The sequence below is a fragment of the Mixophyes fleayi genome, chromosome 6 (genome assembly GCF_038048845.1).
Source record: "Mixophyes fleayi isolate aMixFle1 chromosome 6, aMixFle1.hap1, whole genome shotgun sequence".
In the NCBI taxonomy this organism is placed as follows: Eukaryota; Metazoa; Chordata; class Amphibia; order Anura; family Limnodynastidae; genus Mixophyes; species Mixophyes fleayi.
Window position 1 is genome coordinate 69064024 of NC_134407.1, and position 20233 is coordinate 69084256.

The 20233-nt window shown below is 39.5% G+C and overlaps 1 protein-coding gene across 6 annotated transcripts in view; it reads right to left on the reverse strand.

Moving 5' to 3' along the window:
• SLC16A3 (solute carrier family 16 member 3) overlaps nt 1-20233 on the reverse strand; it is a 48485-nt gene that overhangs the window by 5166 nt on the left and 23086 nt on the right. For 4 of the 6 annotated variants that reach the window (XM_075216773.1, XM_075216772.1, XM_075216771.1 and 1 more), the window contains 2 exons: nt 4618-4859; nt 306-449 (listed from right to left, as the gene is read on the reverse strand). In XM_075216773.1, coding sequence (XP_075072874.1) covers nt 306-449; nt 4618-4840 — 367 coding nt within the window. In that variant the 5' untranslated portion in view covers nt 4841-4859. Of the gene's footprint in view, nt 1-305; nt 450-4617; nt 4860-9319; nt 9678-20233 lie in introns of those variants that run through there. The other 2 variants (XM_075216770.1, XM_075216767.1) reach the window with 2 other exon arrangements.

Below are 20233 nucleotides of genomic sequence, written 5' to 3' on the forward strand. Positions count from 1 at the left end.
CCTGGTCAGGAATCAAACTCATGACCTGAGTTACACAAGGCTGTACCACTGAGCTGCCCCACTCTTTTCAATGTCTTCCAAAAACTATTCTACATCATTTATAGGACACCGTCAACAGCATTATTGCAAATATGATCTAAACAACCTGCTGTAGAAATGGTTACAACTCACTCTACCCAGCAAAAAGGAAGCAATGGAAGTTTCTCTTCATAGTCTGGTCTTGAGGGGATGTTGTGGGCACCTGTAATCCCATTCTGAGCTTTCATATGAATGCAATGTGCTTATTATGTGGAGGAATACCTTACCTGTGATGACTCCAGCAGTGAGGTAGACAGTGATGATACTCGTACAGAAAGATGCACTCACCATCCCAAGTGAGGCAAAAAGACCGCCAACCATCATTACTGGCCGGCACCCAAACCGGTTCACACAGATACTGCACAAAGGACCTGCACAAGAAATAGGGGGGTAAATGTCAGTCTTATAAAGAAGGATAATGACACATTAGAGTTTGCTTAGCCTTCCTTTAACATATGACAGGATGGTACGTTCATACCAGAATAGAGGCCACCCTTGTGATGTACTATTGCAGCATTTAAAAAATACATAATAAAAAAGTCTTCTTTAAGAGCCACACCCACAGTAATAGTAAAGCCATTTGTTTACAGGTAACAAGAACACATTATCCTTGTATGCAGGTTTTGATGGACAGGTTAATCCTGTCACTAAAAGATGGAATAGGTCTTGTTACTGTAGGGTGTGTGTGACCCAGGCAGATTTATACCCCATTAGCCACATGAGATAAGCTGCTAATGACAATACATCTAGCATGTATACTCTATACTAAAAGTTACAAGATACTGAACAGTAATCAGGAATCCCCCACAAAGAGAAATGTACCATTAACCCAATTAGGAAAGTCCAGTTTGGATAAATCCCCACATGAAGTGATCAGTTTAAATTGTGTAATTGCCAAACAAAACAGATGAAATACAGGAATACAAGAGAAGGTGTCATCTGACAGATTTCACTTTAGATAGATTAGTCGCTCATATAGAGAGAACAGATTTTGTGACTTGAATTAATAATCATTTTCATTCTGTGGCATAGTCCATACAAAATACAGGATCAGGTTGACATCTATGGAAATACATCTGCTGCACACCAGCAATTCACGTTATACAGCCAAACGTCATATCTCCTATAAAACCTATATCAGCTGGGACAATGTTTTGCTCAGGTTTTCCCACTATTTTACAATTGCAGTAACCTGGGTTGAACCAATTGGTTGGTGTTAAAAATGTGAACATCATTAATTCAACCATGCTTCTCAAGTGGAGATTAGATGTAAACTTAAATAGCACATTGTTACATATGTTGATATGTTACATTGTTGCCCATACTAGCCACACATTTGCTCTTACTTTCTAAACGTTACTGGAAACATTACAGAATCTGCCTGGCCAACACCCTGTGTGTATACTATTATAAGTAGAACAGCTTTCAAACTTATTCCATACTTACCAATTCTCCCGGAATATCCGGGAGACTCCCGAAATATGGGTCAGTCTCCCGGACTCCCGGGAGAGAGGGCAATTCTCCCTATACCCGACCGGCAGTGGAAAAGTAAATGGAGGGGGCAGGGCTTATTGGCGTAATGGACGCATCATTGTGGCCCCACCCCCTAGTTTTATTGGTCGAAAATGGTGGTGACAGCTTTGGGCGTGGGGCTAATGGCGCGATTCTTCGAGCCCCGCCCCCATACACCCACCTGCCCCCTGGACCTCCCGGGACACAAGCTGCCCATGTTGGCAACTATGACTTATTCCAATGCAGCAGGTGTATTTCATACATGATCTTAAATTGTCCAATTAACAACATTAACAAACAGTTGATTTTGCCAATCAAATCTATGCATTCAATTATTTTTAAATGTAAAAGCTAAATAAGTCTGTTGACAGCCAATACAGGGATTTTAGCCATTTCCAGAACACAAAAATCAAAATGGCATATTTTCCAAACCACACAAAGACACACATTGCTAAGCAGGAGGCAAGGTGATGTCTCAGCATAAACACGATAATACAAAATACTTATCAACTTCTTCTAAATAACAGCAGACTGCTTGAGAGACAGTCCAGCTGTCCTTCAGCTTTACAGGCCTGAAGTACTATCAGTCTGCCGTCAATCAGCAGCCAGACAGTACACTAGGCCGGATTACACCGCTTATCCTGGTTTGGCTCATCCAGCTCTGTTGGAGAAATACCATGCAGTCTTCTGTAACTGATCGAACTAAAGTCTGCTTCTAACAAATACAAAATAATTAAGAAAAAATAAACTTCCTCCAAATAAAAAAGTAACACTAAATAAGTGATATTTGCAGTGTGCAAAATAAAGTATCACATGTTATTTGAATGTTTCAAATAATGTGAGCTATGAAAATTTTAATATACTTTCCAAAAACACATTTCCACATAAACACAGGCGTAAGCTGTGCCTTGGAGTATTTCTGCTTTCTGCATGCAGAGCGAGTACAAAAGGCAGAAGAGGCTCAATGAAGCAATTCTGTGTGTTATGTTCATACTGTTAGAGTGTAAAATACATACTAAGCACCACAAACAATGTCTGCAGTGTTTTAAGTGTACAGAATGCTTTAATGGGACTGAACCAGAAGGGATCAACAATCCCTATTCTACATTCAGTATTTGCTCTATGTACAGCATGTAAGTAATATAAGAGTGTAGCAGGCCTGACATGCTGGAACACACCCCTGTAACAGAAACCTTCATTCTCCCATCATCATACTTACCAACTTTTTACTCTTTCCCAGAGGGGAGGTGAAATACGATGATGGGGGGGCGCTGAATAGTATCATTTTAGCCCTACCCGTACAACTTTACTAGGAAATGGGCAGAGGGGGGGAATAGTGGGAGAACAGCCTGCTTTCCCTGGAATCAGAGATCTATCGAGACATTTCGGGAGAGTGGGCAAGTATGCCAAACCTACATTAAGCAGATTTCTACTTTGCAATGCAAACCAAAATTTGGAAACAGTGGGATATAGGAGTCACACAAAGACCAGTAAGCTCTAGGTCAGGGTTGTCCAACCCGCGGCCCAGCTCGCCTGTAAATGTGGCCCAACGGTTGTGGCAAGGGGGCAGCGCTGTTAATGAAAAAAATATCCTACAAAAAAAAAAAATACTTACCTTGCGGTCACGTCAGCTGGCGCTCCGGCTCCCTCCCTGGTCTCCTCCTCCGTGCGTTGCTTGAAGTGAATGTCGGGGGTGACGTCATCTCCATTGTGTAGTGCAGCACAGAGGAGTCACCCGCGCGAACTATCAGCAGCAGTGAAAGATTATCCAGTATCTTATTGTTGTTACTCTGAATTTGGACTTTCTGCACCATGCAATTATGAACTAGCTGTGTTCTCTGTATGTATCTAATATAAATATTAAGAGATGATTGTATTTTTAATATTTTAAACCATTTTAAATGTGCAGTGATGAGTAGGGTGAAAATATCACCCACTGTTACCCTCATCGGAGGCTGCTCCATGAGCCATTTTTCCCACCACCCTATCTTTAAATCTCTGTAGATTTCTATTAGTCCTCCTGATGCTATCTATATCGGTGACCATTTCAAACTGGTCAATAAAAAAAATGATTCATGGGTGCAGAAAGAGAGGTAAAAAAAGTTTTTGCCATTTAATTCCCCGAACCCCACTAAGGGGCAGATGCAGGTAAGTTAAATTGTAGCTGGAAATGAGACTACTGCTTTAATCATGATTCTGCAACAGGTTTCTTAACTCTTACTAACTTCATTTCCAAGTAAGTTTAATATGTTAACTATGTTTTCTATGTTTTTTTGGATGACCAGCTATCGTTAGTGTTAGTGTATTTTATGTGTGGCCCAAACCAACTCGTCGTCTTCCAATGTGGCCCAGGGAAGCTAAAAGGTTGGACACCCCTGATGTAGGTCATCTGACAAGATAGCAAATTGCTTTTAATCTATTTCATAATCCTTCTTTTATGAAAATATAATTATCTAATATACAGAAGAAAAGCCATACATAGAGGGGTATTAATGCACCCAAAGTTCCCTGTCTTCTCCATACATTGTAAACCAAAGCAAAGTTTTTCAACCATATCATATGAGAAACAATGCAAGCTTTCAAGACCTACACCCTCTAAAAGAAGTGTTTAAATATACTAAATCATTCTACCAATTTATCAATATGTCCTTACGTGAGGCTTTAGAAAACCTACTGCTGCATGGTCCCTCCCCCTCCCTCTAGAATGTAAGCTCTCACAGGCAGGGTCCTCTATACCCATTGTCCCATGTCTGTCTACAGTCTGACTCCCTTGTACCATCCTGTCATGTATTTTGCTGCACTCTGTGTGAGTCTCCATAGCATTACTCACACTCATCTGTGCTACTTATGTATCTATTTCATGTATTTGTTACTTGCTTCTGTATTTGGCACTACAGAATCTGTGGCGCCTTATAAAATAATAATAATAAAAATAATAATAACATTATTTCTAAAATCTGGAAGCTTTTTCAAGATGTATATACAGTTATCTATAATTACACTTATCCTACTGTTTTGAAGATTCACCTGTTCCATATAGCATAGCAAGAAGGATTGAAGATATCCATGCTGTGTCACTGTATCCAATGCCAAATTCTCTTATAAGTTCCTTAAAAAATACACTGACTGCTTTGGGGAAAGCATACGAGAATCCAGTGATGACAAAACAGCCAAACAGGACAGCCCAGCCCCAGCCGCCATCAGGGGCCTTTACTGTAGATGGATTGTCATCCACAACCACTGCTCCCATGATGCACTAGTCTTCTTGCCTAAAAAGAAATGAGAACGAAAACGTTACTGAGGGGAGTAATTCTCTCGAGAATAGCAGTGCCTTGGAATTGCAGAGGGATGGGGGAGTTCTATATATACAGGCAGGGTAATGATCTGTCCACAGGCCCCATACTTTTACGGAGTAAAAAAATTAAATTAAATAAATACATAAAAAAATAATAATAATAATAATAATAGTACAAAAAATGAGTAGTTGACCAAGTCGCTATCCCTTCCAACTCCCCAAAAAATAACATATTATAACACAAAAACAAGAGTAATAAACAAATTGTACCTGAACATTGATGTCCCCAGCATGTACCTAGTTAACCTATATGATAAATAACAACCTGAGAGTATTTTAGAGTCACTATGCTTTAAATAGAATAAAAGTATTCTGTATCTGGACTTCCTTTGTCACTATATGTAAGCTCTTCATTGCTTGTAGTCCTTTTAGAATGAGTAGATACCCACATTATCGGCAGGGGAAAGCTGGGCTGGGGCACAGGAAGGCATCTACGCCCTGGACCGTTCCCATAGTGGGCTACCTCAGGCTGGGTCACCTGCATTTTTTTTTCCACTTTAAAATGTTCCTAATAGGCTGCTGAGTCAAGTCCCTAGGGATAAAATTTGCCAGCCAGCCCCTGATTATCGTCAATAGATTTACAGAAAGGAGAAGGTAATATTAACAAAATAAGATTTTCAATCAATATACTTAAAATGTGTTACTTTCTGCTCTTTGCTAATTAAATAGCATTTTAGGTTTCACAAGTACATATATAGGAACGCATCTAGATGTAGGTAATGACCAGACTCCCCTGTAAACTGAGCAATCTGGAAATTAAAGTGTTAAGAGCTTAATTTATTGAGCTTCATCCTTTAGAGCTGCATGAAGAATCTGTGTGTGCCCCCTAGATATTTATGAACATGGAGTTATGATGTTTTTACTAAAATGACATTATTAACTCTACTTATCTCATTAAAGTTCTTTTTACATTTTAAATACTCCTCTTCAATAAATGTGAACTTATAAATTCCAAAGAAAAAAGAAGACAGAAATGCATCCAAAATACAATTACAATAGTGAAAAATAGGGTCATATCTTTAAAACCTGGGACTGTGGCTGGAAATTGCAAACAACTGGCTTCTATGAGTATTTAAGACATCAATATGCTCTTTATTTCATTTCATTAGCTATTGTTTATGCTGTGGTAAACTTGCTCAGCAACCAGGGTTCCACATTTCAAATGGCCAAGGAGTGGCACCAAAGTCAGGACATAAGTTATTATCTATATACAATACATGGCAACAAACTCCACAAAACAATAAATAAAGTACGAATAACAAAATGGATATTAGTAAAAATTTAGATGCCAAATAGACAAGGTCAGAAAACCTACTACTTTAGTTATATATACTCTATGCTGGACAGATTTATGCTTGCCCAGGAATTACAAGCCCTATTGCAGAAGCTAAATTAAATATACATCTATAATAAATACACAATAATTTAAAATATGGACATTGGTAATGATTTTATGATTCTCAGAGGGTTATAAAGACACTTATTTGCATGATTTCCTTTCATCAAATAGGCTATAGGGGTCTGATTCATTAAGGATCTTAACTTGAGAAACTTCTTATTTCAGTCTCCATGTTACAGTGCAAGGGGTGCAAATTAGTATTCTGTTTTGCACATAAGTTAAATACTGACTGTTTTTTCATGTAGCACACAAATATCAACTTTAAATTTCAGTGTACAAATAAGCTATCAAATATTTGTGTGCTACATGAAAAAACAGTCAGTATTTAATTTATGTGCAAAACAGAATACTAATTTTCACCCCTTGCATTGTAACATGGTTTTGTCCAGGAGACTGAAATAAGAAGTTTCTCAAGTTAAGATCCTTAATGAATCAGGCCCTAGGTGGCCATTTAGCTCCATGCCCCACTGAAAGAACCTCTGGTAACTTAGTTTGCACCCGATCAGATTCTAAAATGAGCTATTATGGGACCAGTTGAAATGTATGGCACTTTTACTTCTTGAAAGACTTGATAGTTAAACGTGTACAGTTGTTATAGTTAAAAATAGTGACAGGATATAATACAAATGTTATAAATTGACACAAGTCAATAAAAGTGATTGGATGAATATAAGAATAGCATTATGCTTGTATAAACAGTGTCCCTGCTTTTTTTGCCCTATAGCCCACGCTACCTTCCATCAAGTCATCTTGGCACTTGTACACCGTAACATATTAATAATTCATACTGTTTTGCTCTGTGTCATTTCTGAGGTTTGTGGAGCTGAAGAGCCTTTGTGTCAGAATAAAAACATCAATAAAATATAATTCCAAATGTATAGGTTTTATGAACTTTGAAATGGCAAGTTGATGTTCAGATACAGGCCTGGTAAAATATAATCTTACAATAATAGGATTTAGAGAAGTAGAAATGTAGCCATTGGTTCATAAAAAGAAGGCAAAAAAAAGTAAGCACTGCAGAAAAAACACATAAAATAATGGTACTGCCACCACAGGGAGTACCACATATTTTACCTGAATTATCATTCTTGATGCTAGACTATATTGACCATAAAGCTCATGTAGTGATGTTTAACCATGTAGCCTATAGGAATTATGTGGAAACGGGAACATCACTTAATAGCTTTAGAAAATGCATGCTCTCTGTGAAAGGACTATGAACAATACCGCCATATTGCTTCCATGACTTTTGTAATAAATGTAATGTTCAAGAGTTTTATTATGTTGTTATGTATTAGAATTGTATGTGTTACCTAACAAACGCAGTTGTGGCATTCGTTATCTATGCTGAACCAATGTTCAGAATAATAAACAATGGAGTAATAAGGAGGCAATGACTGACTGCTCTCCTTCCCAGCAGGCCTTGCAGTTCCTAATAAGTCTTACTACTATAAATCTCACCTATACCCAGCCCCCACCCACCAAAAAATACATTAAAAAATATAATCAATTTACTCAATACTAGAAGGTTACTAACTATGAACACACCACCAGCTATTCTTAACCCATCTCAGAACTGTACTTTCAGGAATGCTCCACCATCAAGGATGATTTCTGGGTCAGAGTAGGTGCCCTTTTCAGTGACATTAACACCTCAGAACAAATAATTCTCAAATCTATGCTAAAAATAACTTGTACCCTGTAACGATAACAGCTGTCCTATTTTTGGGTACTTGCTCTTTTGGCTTGGTAAGCGGTCGGGCATCAAGAATGCTTCTACACTTTGTATTGTTTTCTTTGTGTGTGTTTGAGGCATACTAGTTTTTATTTTATTATCTTAAAGCGATTTATTGTTAAGGTTCACATTTGTACATTTTGCACTGCTGTTGTAATATTTATGGTCTCTGAGCAGACCAATACTGACAGGAGTTTGCCGTCTGTGTAGCGTGCTTACAAATATGCAAGTAAAATCAATTTATATATCAAAGCATGATGCACTTTGATGTAGGTTTCACTTTAATTACAATAAGCCGTGAAAGAGTAAACTGTGTTTGTGCATTAGTCCTGATTACACAATGATATACCGGCACAATATAGGGAAGATAGAGCATGATAATAGCATAGGGCAACAGATGTCTTTGCAGTAGCATCTGGTAATAAGTTTTATGCAAATTGACAGACCTTCTGCTAAGTGTCCAGCAATTGGTGGAGAACAAGGGCTAGTATTGTGATGGTCAGTGAAGTTATAGAGGGGCAAGCTTTTAAGGGCCTTAATACCTTTCCCCTCTGTGTCCCACTTATCCCAGGCTTTTCAAGTTAACACCACTGTAAAGCTGTAAGAGCTGCTTAATGCTGTAAAACAATGAGTCTGGTTGATTGGCCAGGTCCTTAGTTACATCTACATGGCAGGAGTGGACTCAATAGATCTGCATACAGGTAACCTATGACAGATACACTTATCTCTGGCAAAGCAACAGAAGCATTAAAGCATGATCACAATTGCCACAACACTAGCCTCCAATTTGTCATTATTAAATATTCCACATTACAATTACTATGTTAAAACAAAACACATTGGGATCAAAATAATAAAAAAAAAACATCATATACGGGCACGGAAACATAGCGAAATGTTTCTGCACGCACAGGCATACAACATTATTAAAAAATAAATTATTTAATACAAAAACAAAACAAACAAACAAAAAACACACACACACACACACACACACACACACACGTCCAGGTAAAACATACCAAATAAAATAAAGACATGTCACTATTGGTTACCAAAGTGTGAAATAAAAAGCAAAACGGGTATTAATTAGCGGTGTCCACAGAAATCACACACTATTAACGGTGATATAAAACATAAATACAACACAAGTCTCTGCCTTGAAGAAAATAAAATCTATCACACACCCACCATTGCACAACAACCCACTCCTATTATCCTAGCTCCTACTACGCTGTACCTCTATATCCCAATCTTGGGGAGCACAGCTCAGTCCTAGCTCCAGATCAGCTTCCCCAACAGCAGCACTTGGCACAGGGCTTCAGTCTTACACTATCCCAATCTAGCTACTGCTTTTAAGGAGCTCTGTTCCAGTCCCCATCCCCTGGCACCTGTAGCAGATCCAGCCGCTCGTGTGTCTCTCTCCGGATCTGCTCCCTCTCGGAGCTTTAACTCTGCACGTCCTCAAGTGACGTCACGGTACACAGCACCGACTAGTGTCACATAGAGGGGAATCTGAAGGTCACTGATAATAAAGCATCCTCTCCTCTCGCTGGTGGTTATACAGCATCCACTGACATGGGGGAGGGCTCACACAAGAAAAAAATGGGGTGGGATGCCTCAAGGCATGGGCAGTGTATCTAAGCCACCAAGTGATGAGATATTAGCATTTGGTGTGTGTGTGTGTGTGTGTATGTGTGTGTGTAAAGTGTAACACATATGGTAAGAAGAGATGACATGTCAATCCCTATTTGGGTCAGGGTACAGTATGCATATGAATGATTATGGTCATTGTGGTCATTGTGATAAGAGGGATTTATATATATGGCTATTTCTGCAGTTAGAAATGTCCAGGTAGCTGGAAAGTGGGCAAAACATCCTGGGAAAGGAAAATGCTTTATTATTATTATTATTATTATTATTTATAAAGTGCAGGAATATAATAAAATATACATATATGCACATGTGATCTTACAAATGCAAGGTCATGCGCAGAACCACTGATGATTTAGGGGTGGTTATCCACTGATATTAGGAAAATGCCAGTGACATTGCTTGTCAAATACATTTGCATTTGACTTAAACTTCCAGTCTGGTGACTGTGGAGGACACTCTAATTATCATCTTATGTGAGTAAATGGAGTGGGCTATATCCAAAAGACAACACTCTGACCACAAGCACAATGATTTAGGTGTCCATCTTAACTCACTTCAGTACGGTATGGTCTTTTCATACAATTAGAAAAAGCAAAATTGGTAGTATGGCTCATTGATGTAAAGGAATGAATTTAAGTTCCCCTCTCTATGTTCTATCCCCACCCTTATTTATATGCTTTTACTAACGATTTTTTACAGCAGTGGGTAAAGCTGGGTACACACTACAGAAATTTCGACCAACTTTTTATGCCGAGCAATTTTACATGCGACCGATGGTCCGATTGCTCGGTCCATGGACTGCATACACACTAGCCATGTTTAGGACGATAAAGGGAAGAGCGGATGTCCCTTTAGCGACTTTTTACAGCCATGTTGTCATGAGCAATGACTGTAATTTCCTACTCACTGTTGTGGATCGGTCGGAAGTTTATACACCCTTCACAGAGGAAACGAGATTGGAACGAAAATATTAAACGGTACGACCAACCAAATGAGGCGATAATCGTCCATTTGGGCAGACTTTCGACCATTGTGTCACTGCACACACTGACCCGACTTTTGAACGAGCGGTCGCATGTCGGCTGTTTGAGCCGATTATTGGATGAAAACAGTGTAGTGTGTACCCAGCTTTAGGAGCCAAAAGGGCAAGTGTGTTACCACCACAGGTGCAGGGGGTGCAGCTGGTATGGGGCTCGAAGCTGAGGCAGTCTACCTTCCCTGCCATCAAATTCTAGTTATGCCCCTGTTAAATGGTATAACATTATGACAAGTAGTCTGTATTATTGGCTACATACAGGACAATTCTGCTTTCAGGACATATGTCAAGAAGCAGGATCTATGACAAAACTATTGGCATTAGGGGTAAGAGGCTGGATCATTGGGGGCCTCTTAGTGTGGGTAAAAGGCATTATAGTGTGTTTGGCTATCTTAACAAGACACAGTCAATGGTTCTCAGCATGCTGTATAATTTCAAGTCACAGCAGGCTGACTTGTCATTCCACCACAGCCAAAAGCAACAGGTTGCTCAGGTCTGGCAACAACCTGCCATCTTTCTATAACACCACATTCTTTAATGTCTTTGATGTTGCTGCCCCTTTGTTTCCATAAATCCAACCATAGCACATCCCACAGATTAGTCACCTCCAAAAGTGCTTCTGCTCTGCTGAGCACCAATGGAGAAATTCCCGCTCTGACACTAACTATATCCACTTTAAATTCATCCTTTTTTCCTACTATACCATACTTCAACTACCTAATCTCCACTCAACCCATGCCACCTATTCGCCACTGTCAATTAGCTTTTTTGTCCTCCCTTACCACCCCCTCCTCACTCACGGCTCAAAACTTTGCCCTTTACTTTGAATACAAAATGTACACTCTCCACTACGCAATCTCTTGTCGCCAAATCCACCTCCCATGCCCATCATCTGCACCTCTTACTTACTATGCTACCCTCAGTTCCTTCTCTCCTGTAGCTGAATCCAACACCCTCACTCTCCTCTCTTCCTTTTGTTATCTGCAATCTGTACAATTACACAGTTAGGCTAGGTATACACTGGAGGTTTTTCAGCCAAACATCGGGCCAAACGCCAGATAAACGACTGCTAAGCCCGATATCGCATTTGTGTGTACACTTACACGATGAACAAGAGTCGTTCCAAAGTACCGATCGCCGTTTCACTTGGTTGCTCGTTCTGTTTAGAAATCCTGTTTCAAACGCTTTCCGATCCCGCAGCGTTTATGCACTCACACGACTGTCTGCCGAGAGAGAGGTAGGAACCTGTCACCGTGTCCGTGTTGTTAAATGTAGAGAGTGCTGTAACTGGATTTATTCGTCCATTCGTTCTGAGACTGAATATTTTGTTTCAGAGTCACAGAAGCTAATGAAATTTATAATGACATTGTGGAAAATTCGAAGTTTATTTCGTGTGTTCTAATCAGTGTGACAGAAATGACCGACTATACTCCTCTTGGGCCAGATGAACAGCAGAGATCTGAAGGCAAATCGTGTATAGTGTCTACACATGAATCTGCAGACTGATTGCAAATTCAGTCGTATAATCGTTAGCGATAACAAATTGGTTGAAAGTTTGTACCTAGCCTTATTGGTAATGTATGACACTTTATAGCAAATGTAAATAATATTTTTGGAAATTGTTGAAATAGACTATCTATTTGGACCTGAAAAGCAATCATGTTTTTCAATATTCCAAATCTACATTGCTGCAAAAAATGACTGTTTCTGGGGGCAGGAGCTGAATTGGGATGATCAGTACTGTGCTCGCCCTCATTGCCACAGTGGTTAGTTGAGGGTGGGAAACAAGAGGTTATTTTACATAGTAATATAGGAAACAATATGGACATATTGGCTATGTGGGGCCATGTTGACTATATAGATTAGATTATCTGTATGGAGCATATTGGCTATATGGTTGCATGTGAAGCTATAACAATTTATACTGGCTACCTAAAGGTGTGTGAGACTTTATGAAGATACTTTGGGTTGACATATTATCTATATGGGGTTAAGTGGGGTTATATGGAAGCATTTGAAGGGCCACTGATGCTAGAAGTGGTCCAGATACTGGGCTTGTTACACCCATCCTGCCATTCAAGACGTGCAATAACTTTAGTCTGGACCTGTAAATGTTCAAAGTTGTGAAGGACTACAGGTCAGTGTAACCTTGTGAATATTCTAATGCTCTGATTGGCTACTACTAGTATGTGTACCAGCCCACCCATTTTAAATTCACTTACACAAAGATGACTTTAAAGAAAATATAAAATGAAAAAGTAGCAATTAAAAAGTGCAGATATCCATCACAATGAGCACCAACAACTTCAGACTATGAAGTCTGCAGAGAAGGACATTTTCTTAAAGGAAATCTGACACTAGGGCTTTTAGTGTGAGGGGTGTATATGTGTATGAGCCAGTGGTTCCCAAACTGTACACAGCGGCTCCCTGGGGTGCCGCAGCCATCTCACAGGGGTGCCGTGGTCAGCGCAGTAAGCAACTACTTGGTAATTGTTTTGGCTTAGGGGTGCCTTGAAAAAATTCTGGAGATCCTAAGGGTGCCTTAAACTGAGAAAGCTTGGGATCCACTGGAATAAGCAATTAGAAATGCTAATAATGATGGTTGTTGTTTAATTATCCACTTCACGTGGTAAAGCATATGTAATACAGATAATTTCTGGGAAGATTGCTAAGTGAGCGCCTACAGAATGCCAAAGCCAGGGGACCCTGAGCTTGGTATATCTGCTCTGTGAGTCCCCTGAAACCACCACCTATATTCTCTGAGGTGCACATCTTATGCAGTATCTACGCATGGTTACTGCACTTCAGGGCTCACCTATCCCATTCAGGTCATGAAATTATGTCTCACTAAGGGTTTGGTCAGATAAATCAATAACTGACCACTTTTAGCTCATTGTTATAACCCCACCCGATAGATTATTTTAAGGATTTTGTTTGTGTAGTGCTTAATTTGGTTATATTTTACCCATTTTAGAAGGTTATCCACTTTTAAATAATAACCCTTTAGACAGTGTTAACTATACAATACTTCAGTGGTGGTTCCCTGGGGGCCTCACCTGTTACCTGTATTCAGCTCCCGGCACTGTCATCTCTCTTCTGTATGCTATTAGATGAAGCGCACCTGGAACATAAGGTCTCGTAGACATGGGGCATTATTGTTTTGTTATTCTGGGCAAAGTCTATTAAATATGCGGCTGTCAGACTACCACGTGGTTTTGTGCATGGCAGTCCAACAAAATAATGTATTTCAAATGGATTTATACACACTCTTTCTGGAAAGTGTTTGGTTTGCATGATAAAATACAATGTAGTTCTATGTGTATGCTCATTTAATGTAATTTAACACTTCAAACACGATGTTAGCACGCTTTGAACCTGAAAACAAAGTGAAAGTTTTGTTTATCACGCTTAAATAGCCATCTTTTAAAATGCACTAGTGGGGTAGTTACATGGCTGGGGATAGCAGGGGTGTCCAAAACTGGACAACCTTCTTAAGGACATAACAGTGAATGACTGATATTGGTGGTAGTGTCAAGTAAAATAGGTAATAAAAAGACAGAAGTGAAAAGCTCAGCTGATAGTTTTAATCAGTTTGTTTAGTAAAAGAATAGGGCACTGATATTTACCGAACAATGCAGTTAGGTATTTGAAATTCTACCAGGCACTGTATTGTACAAAACAGTGAAGTTGAAGAATAAACACTTGTGACAGGTACTAGTTATACCATGTGACATGTGATCTATGAGACTTATTTGGCATAGCCTCTAGGCAGGGTGGCTTATGAATTACAGCAGTTGATCTCAGAGGAAACCGGTGTTACATCTTATGGGCAAGGAGAAGTGAAGTCACAATGACCTTGAAGGTTCCATTCGAACACAAAATACTACTGCTAAACAAATATGGATTGTGCACAGTTGACAACAATTAAATACAATTTCCAGGAACATTTTGCACCTGATAGATACACCTAACGTAACAGAGCCACTGAACATCATCATAATATAAACCTTTTTCAGTGTATCTTAAGTAACACAACAAATACTGTATATTAACTGCTATAGGAAAGTGCAAGGTGAATATTGGCTGATATTGAAGAGAAAACCCAAAAGTCCAAAAGCATTTGAGTAATGAATCCTGTTCCCAAAAGAAAAAGTGAGCAACTCACTGCTTTCCAAAGGTCCTCCGCTGCTTTGTAAAAGGCAAAACATTGTTCTCTTTACAAGCTATAGCCACTGTTTCCTTTATGTGTTACTGAATTTGGCAATCGGAGGCTCTCCAGCATGCCGGAGAGCCTTAGAATGCCTAGATAGCCTATGGACATTGTCAGGTAGAAAGATCTAAAGTTTGGAGTTAGCCTTAGAAATTAGGGAGTATTCATAACTTGAGAATACTTACAACTTTGTTTAGAACAAGAATCAATAATAAATGATAATTATCTTTCACAGAAGTGTATTGTATGAATTATAATGTTACTTTTCAGGCTGTTCCCACTGGTGATTATGAGAAAAATGTCAGCTTGTACATTTGGTTAAAGCAACAATCTAAAAAAAAATGTGTGTGTTTTTTTATATAACACAGATCACTGTGGCAGGCCATAAGTAGCATTTTGGAATTTACCATTTTTCCTTGGTTTGTTTCTTCAGGCTGCTATTAATGATCTATAATTTTGCACAGTCATGGACTATCAAGGCAACCACAGTCACATGGCACATGATATAGTAAGCAGAGGTGCATTAGAACACCCAACTGACCTCTGTCTACTTCGTGTAATGTAAAATCCTCCTCTTCCTCCTTTCTCCTCTGCCTTCACATGACATGCTGAGAGCTGTGAGCCTGTGTGTGTAACTAGCAGCCATATTTTGCAACCTCCAGAGAGAGATTTTGAAAAGAGATAATGGTTTTTAGAATGACAGCTAAAACAGATACTATCAGATATATGCTTAAATGTAACTTGCTACTTAAAGAAAAAAATAAACGTTCTATTTTGTGATTGCTGTTTTAAAGTTTCCAGATAACAAGATTGAGCAGGACCTCTCTTGTTTTAATGTGCACTGTGTGTGGTTTTAGTGAATGTTTTAAATGAATTGTATTTACTGTATTTGTGCCTATGTCTGTAATGTACTTTACGACCTCACTCTAGGACAGTCAGTGGTACCTCATTCAGTGACATGTGGTAAAGTTATAGCAAGTTGTAGTATGTAATATGATGACATCCAACGCTGTTAATCTTTCACGAATTTACTGCCAGAGTTGATGACAGTTTTCTTGCAGGTGGCCAGGAGTCCCCGGTATTTCCATTCTCTGTAATCCAGAGACAGGTTTTAGGTGTATTATAGCCAAAGTATTCCATGCTCCTTACTAAATCCTTTCATCCTAGGATGTTTACATGGATACAAGATTTTTTCTTATTTGCTTTAAACGTCGAAGAACTTTTAGTTTGGCAGTGGAAAGTAGTCTTTCCATATTATGCAGCATTTTATAAAAGTTAAAGTACAGGATCCTAAGAGCAAATGGATGAGAGCGATTAGTATTCCATTCCTTTAGTCTAGTCCGGTCCAGGTTTTCTGACCACCCATTCAGGTAACAGTCTGATTGTTAAGGTGAGGTCACAATTAGAACACTGGCGATTTCCAGCTATAAAAGTGCAGACTTCACACCACTCAAATCGCTCAGTGCTGATACATTGAAAAGAATAGGGAATGTGCTTCCCGTGTCACCCAGGAGCGATTAAGCTCTGAAGGTGCTATAGGCAATAGGGAATGAGCCTTTTATTCCACAAGTAAAAAGTACATTCACATAAAGGTTCTTTTGAGATGTTCTAAAGCCTGCAGACTGTAATAAGACCCTTTTAATAATAAAGGCAGGATAAGGGGATCTTTAGTGCCACTGGAGGAAATCTCGTTCCTATCCTGATTTCCTCCACTATAAATTCATAATTTCCTCTTACAGCATTGTCCTTTCAATTGCCAAACAAAAATTCTTCAAATCTCTAATATCCACCTAGTCTTCTAACCCATGTTGTCTCTTTGCCACCTTCAACTCACTTCTCTGCTCACCTGCACCTTCTCCCTCTTCCTCCCTCACAGCCCATGATTTTCCACCTCCTTCAAAGAAAAAATTAACACCATTCGACAAGATATTTCCTCATGTCAAATTCCACACACTCCGCCCACTCTAACCACCTTCACCTACACTCCCCAATCCACACTTAATTCATTCTGTCCAGTAACTGAAGATTCTACACTCATCTCATCATCTTACCATACAAACTGTTCTCCCGCCCCTATTCCCTCCCAACTTATCCATTCCCTCTCTTCCACTGCATGCCCACCATTAACTTTCAGCCTGTCTCTCTCCATTGACACATTTCCTTCCTCCTTTAAACATGCGCTCATCTCACTATTTCTAAAGAAACCATCTCTCTAACTTTTGACCTATTTCCCTCCTCCCCTCCTTTGCCTCCAAACTACTTGAGCGATCAGCGTACAAACGCCTCTCTTACTTCCTCTCCTCATGCAACCAATCAGATTTTAGTTATCATTTATTTAGTACATTCTACAAAATGATAACTAGGATCTGATTGGTTGCTATAGGCAACATTTCCACTTTTTGAAACCCGCAGTTTAGTAAATATACCTCTAAGGGTCTCCATAGTCATTCTCCTGGACCTCTTTGCTGCTTTTGACACTGTTGATCACCCTCTTCTTCTACACACACTTCACTCCATTGGCCTTCGTGACACAGTTCATTCCTGGTTTACTTCCAACCTATCGAACTGCACCTTTAGTGTTTCTACCTCTGGCACATCCTCCCCTTCTCTCCCACTATTTGTTGGGGTCCCGCAAGGCTCTGTTCTTGGCCCTTTACTTTTTTCATTGTACACCTCTTCTCTTGGAGTACTAATTCGCTCATTCAGCCTCCAGTACCACCTCTACGCTGATGACACCCGAATTTATATGTCTCCCCCTGTCCTCTCCCTTTCTGTACTAACTCATGTAACCAACTGTCTTTCAGCTATCTCCACACTTGACTCCGCCCTCTCCTTTATTCCTCACATCCAGACTCTCTCCCAGTTCTGTTGATTCCACCTTAAAAACATTGTCAGAATACGTCCTTTTCTTACTCAACATGCTACCAAAACTCTTAATCATTCTCTCATCATCTCCCGTCTTGACCTTGGAGATAATGAGGTCTGAGCTAGCGAGCTGTGGGCCCTGGTTCTCTCGTCCCCGTATATCTGCACTGGGGCCCACAGCTAGCTAGTTCCGCCTCTGCAACCTCCTGCTATCTGTCATTCCCGGCACCCGTATATCCTCACTTTAATCCATCCTAAATACTGCTGCAAGACTGATCTTCCTCTCTCATCACTCCACATCTGCTCCACCACTTTACAAATCCCTACAGTAAGCCCAGTATCCTCCAAAATCCAATTCATATTACTCATCCTTACCTACAAGGCCCTCAACAACACCACCAACCCTTCATACATCTCAAATCGCGTATCAAAATACTCTCCCTCCAGCCCTTTTAGATCTACCTCTGACCTGCACATGTCTTATCTCTGGTAACCACCTCTCACTTGCACCTACAAGACATCTCTCGTGCTGCTCCCCACTTATGAAATTCCCTATCACGCCCAATCTGACTTTCCCACAGACTTCAAATTTTTAGCCGTTCTCAAAACCCATCTCTTTTATAAAGCTTACCTATGATAATACTATTCACACTCACAACACCACACTTGCTCCTCTTGTATCAGCTGTGCCACTTGTATGCACTGCAGAGCACTATGGCACGTTACAAATCTACGATAATAATAATAATTTTGGGTTATTGTTGCTCACAATGCTTTTTACACAGTAGCGACAGGTTCCCTTTACATTAACCTATTCACATATAGGTTCACTGTGATAAATACAGGGAAACGCACACAAGTAGATTTAATCTTAAATTCATTCTATAGTTTGGATTTAGTGAATTTTTTTACATTTAAAAGTGTGGCACAACTGTTGAAATTTAAGCTATGTAGAAAATAATGGATAAACACCACTTAGGGAAGAGGTTCACGTGTTGCCCCCAAAATACCTGTCACACCAGTGATATAATTTACACTAGAAGATGAACTATCAAAATTTAACCTACAGCAGGTTATCAATATTGCAACATTACTCATGTGAATAATAACAACACACAAGACTCTATTGGCCAAGGCTACCAGGTCAGACAGTTAAAACTGACTGAAAGCTGCAAGTTCAGATACATGATCCATGTTTACATAGTAAAAGCAGAAAGTGTGTATCAGGGATCTGAACAAAATGTAATGCAACCAGTTTCTTTATTTCTTATGCCTGGTTTGTAAACACACTCAGGGTGTGGACCACAGCAGACTGATCCTATCTCTATTGTTTTCTGCCTTGCAGTTAGGAAATTACAGTTAGTTTGTTTAATATGCATCCTGTAACTGTTTATTGACACAACATACCTTTTCCATCTTAACTGTATATAGCTTTTACATACATACAGTCTTACCCCAAAGGTATGATGCATGCAGGTATCACAGTAAACAGGAAGTTAGCATGCAAACTGGCATTGAGTCCTTGTGGAGAGAGCTACTGTTGACATTCAGTAAGAAACAATTATGTCCAATATATTATATTTATGTAAATATCTGGCAGCTGCAAAATAAGATAAAGAGAAGTGACAAACTTAGCAAACTCATTGTATAATACAGTACATTTTTGTGGTAAATGTGTAAATGTTCATGGTTCTTAACCAAGAGACAGTCAAACAGAGGACAAGAGCAGAGCTGGCCAACTATAGCAGTATAGAGGCAAATGCAGGACTTGTAGAGGGGGGTTTTCAAATGCTTGTGCGAGGGGAAGCCTATTTAACAGGTAACACAGCGGTACATGTACTCCAGCAATACCCCAGGATAACCAAGACTAAGATAACAATTTATATACACCAATCACTTTGATATATGAAAAAGTAACACAGCTGGAAGCAACAATCACATCACCATTTCTTTATATAGCGCCACCAATTCTGCAGCGCTGTACAGAGATTCTTTGTCATTCACATCAGTCCCTGCCCCATTAGAGCTTACAGTCTAAATTCCCTAACACACACACTAATGTTAATTTTGTCAGCAGCCAAATAATCATTATGCTTTTGGAGTATGAAAATCCACGCAAACACAGAAAGAACCTAAAAATCCACACAGATAAGTCAGGAATTAAACTCATGACCACAGTGCTGTGAGCCAGAAGTGCTAACCATTAAGCCACCATGCTTCAGACCACAAATCAGCATAAGACACTCACAGGTGTCCAGAGAGACTGAGCTATAGTGGTTAAAATATATCAATATTGTAACAGCTCCGGAACACAAATCACCACAATGCATGCAAAAGTACCTATGAACATCTATGCCATGCATATCACTGTATATATGATCAACCGC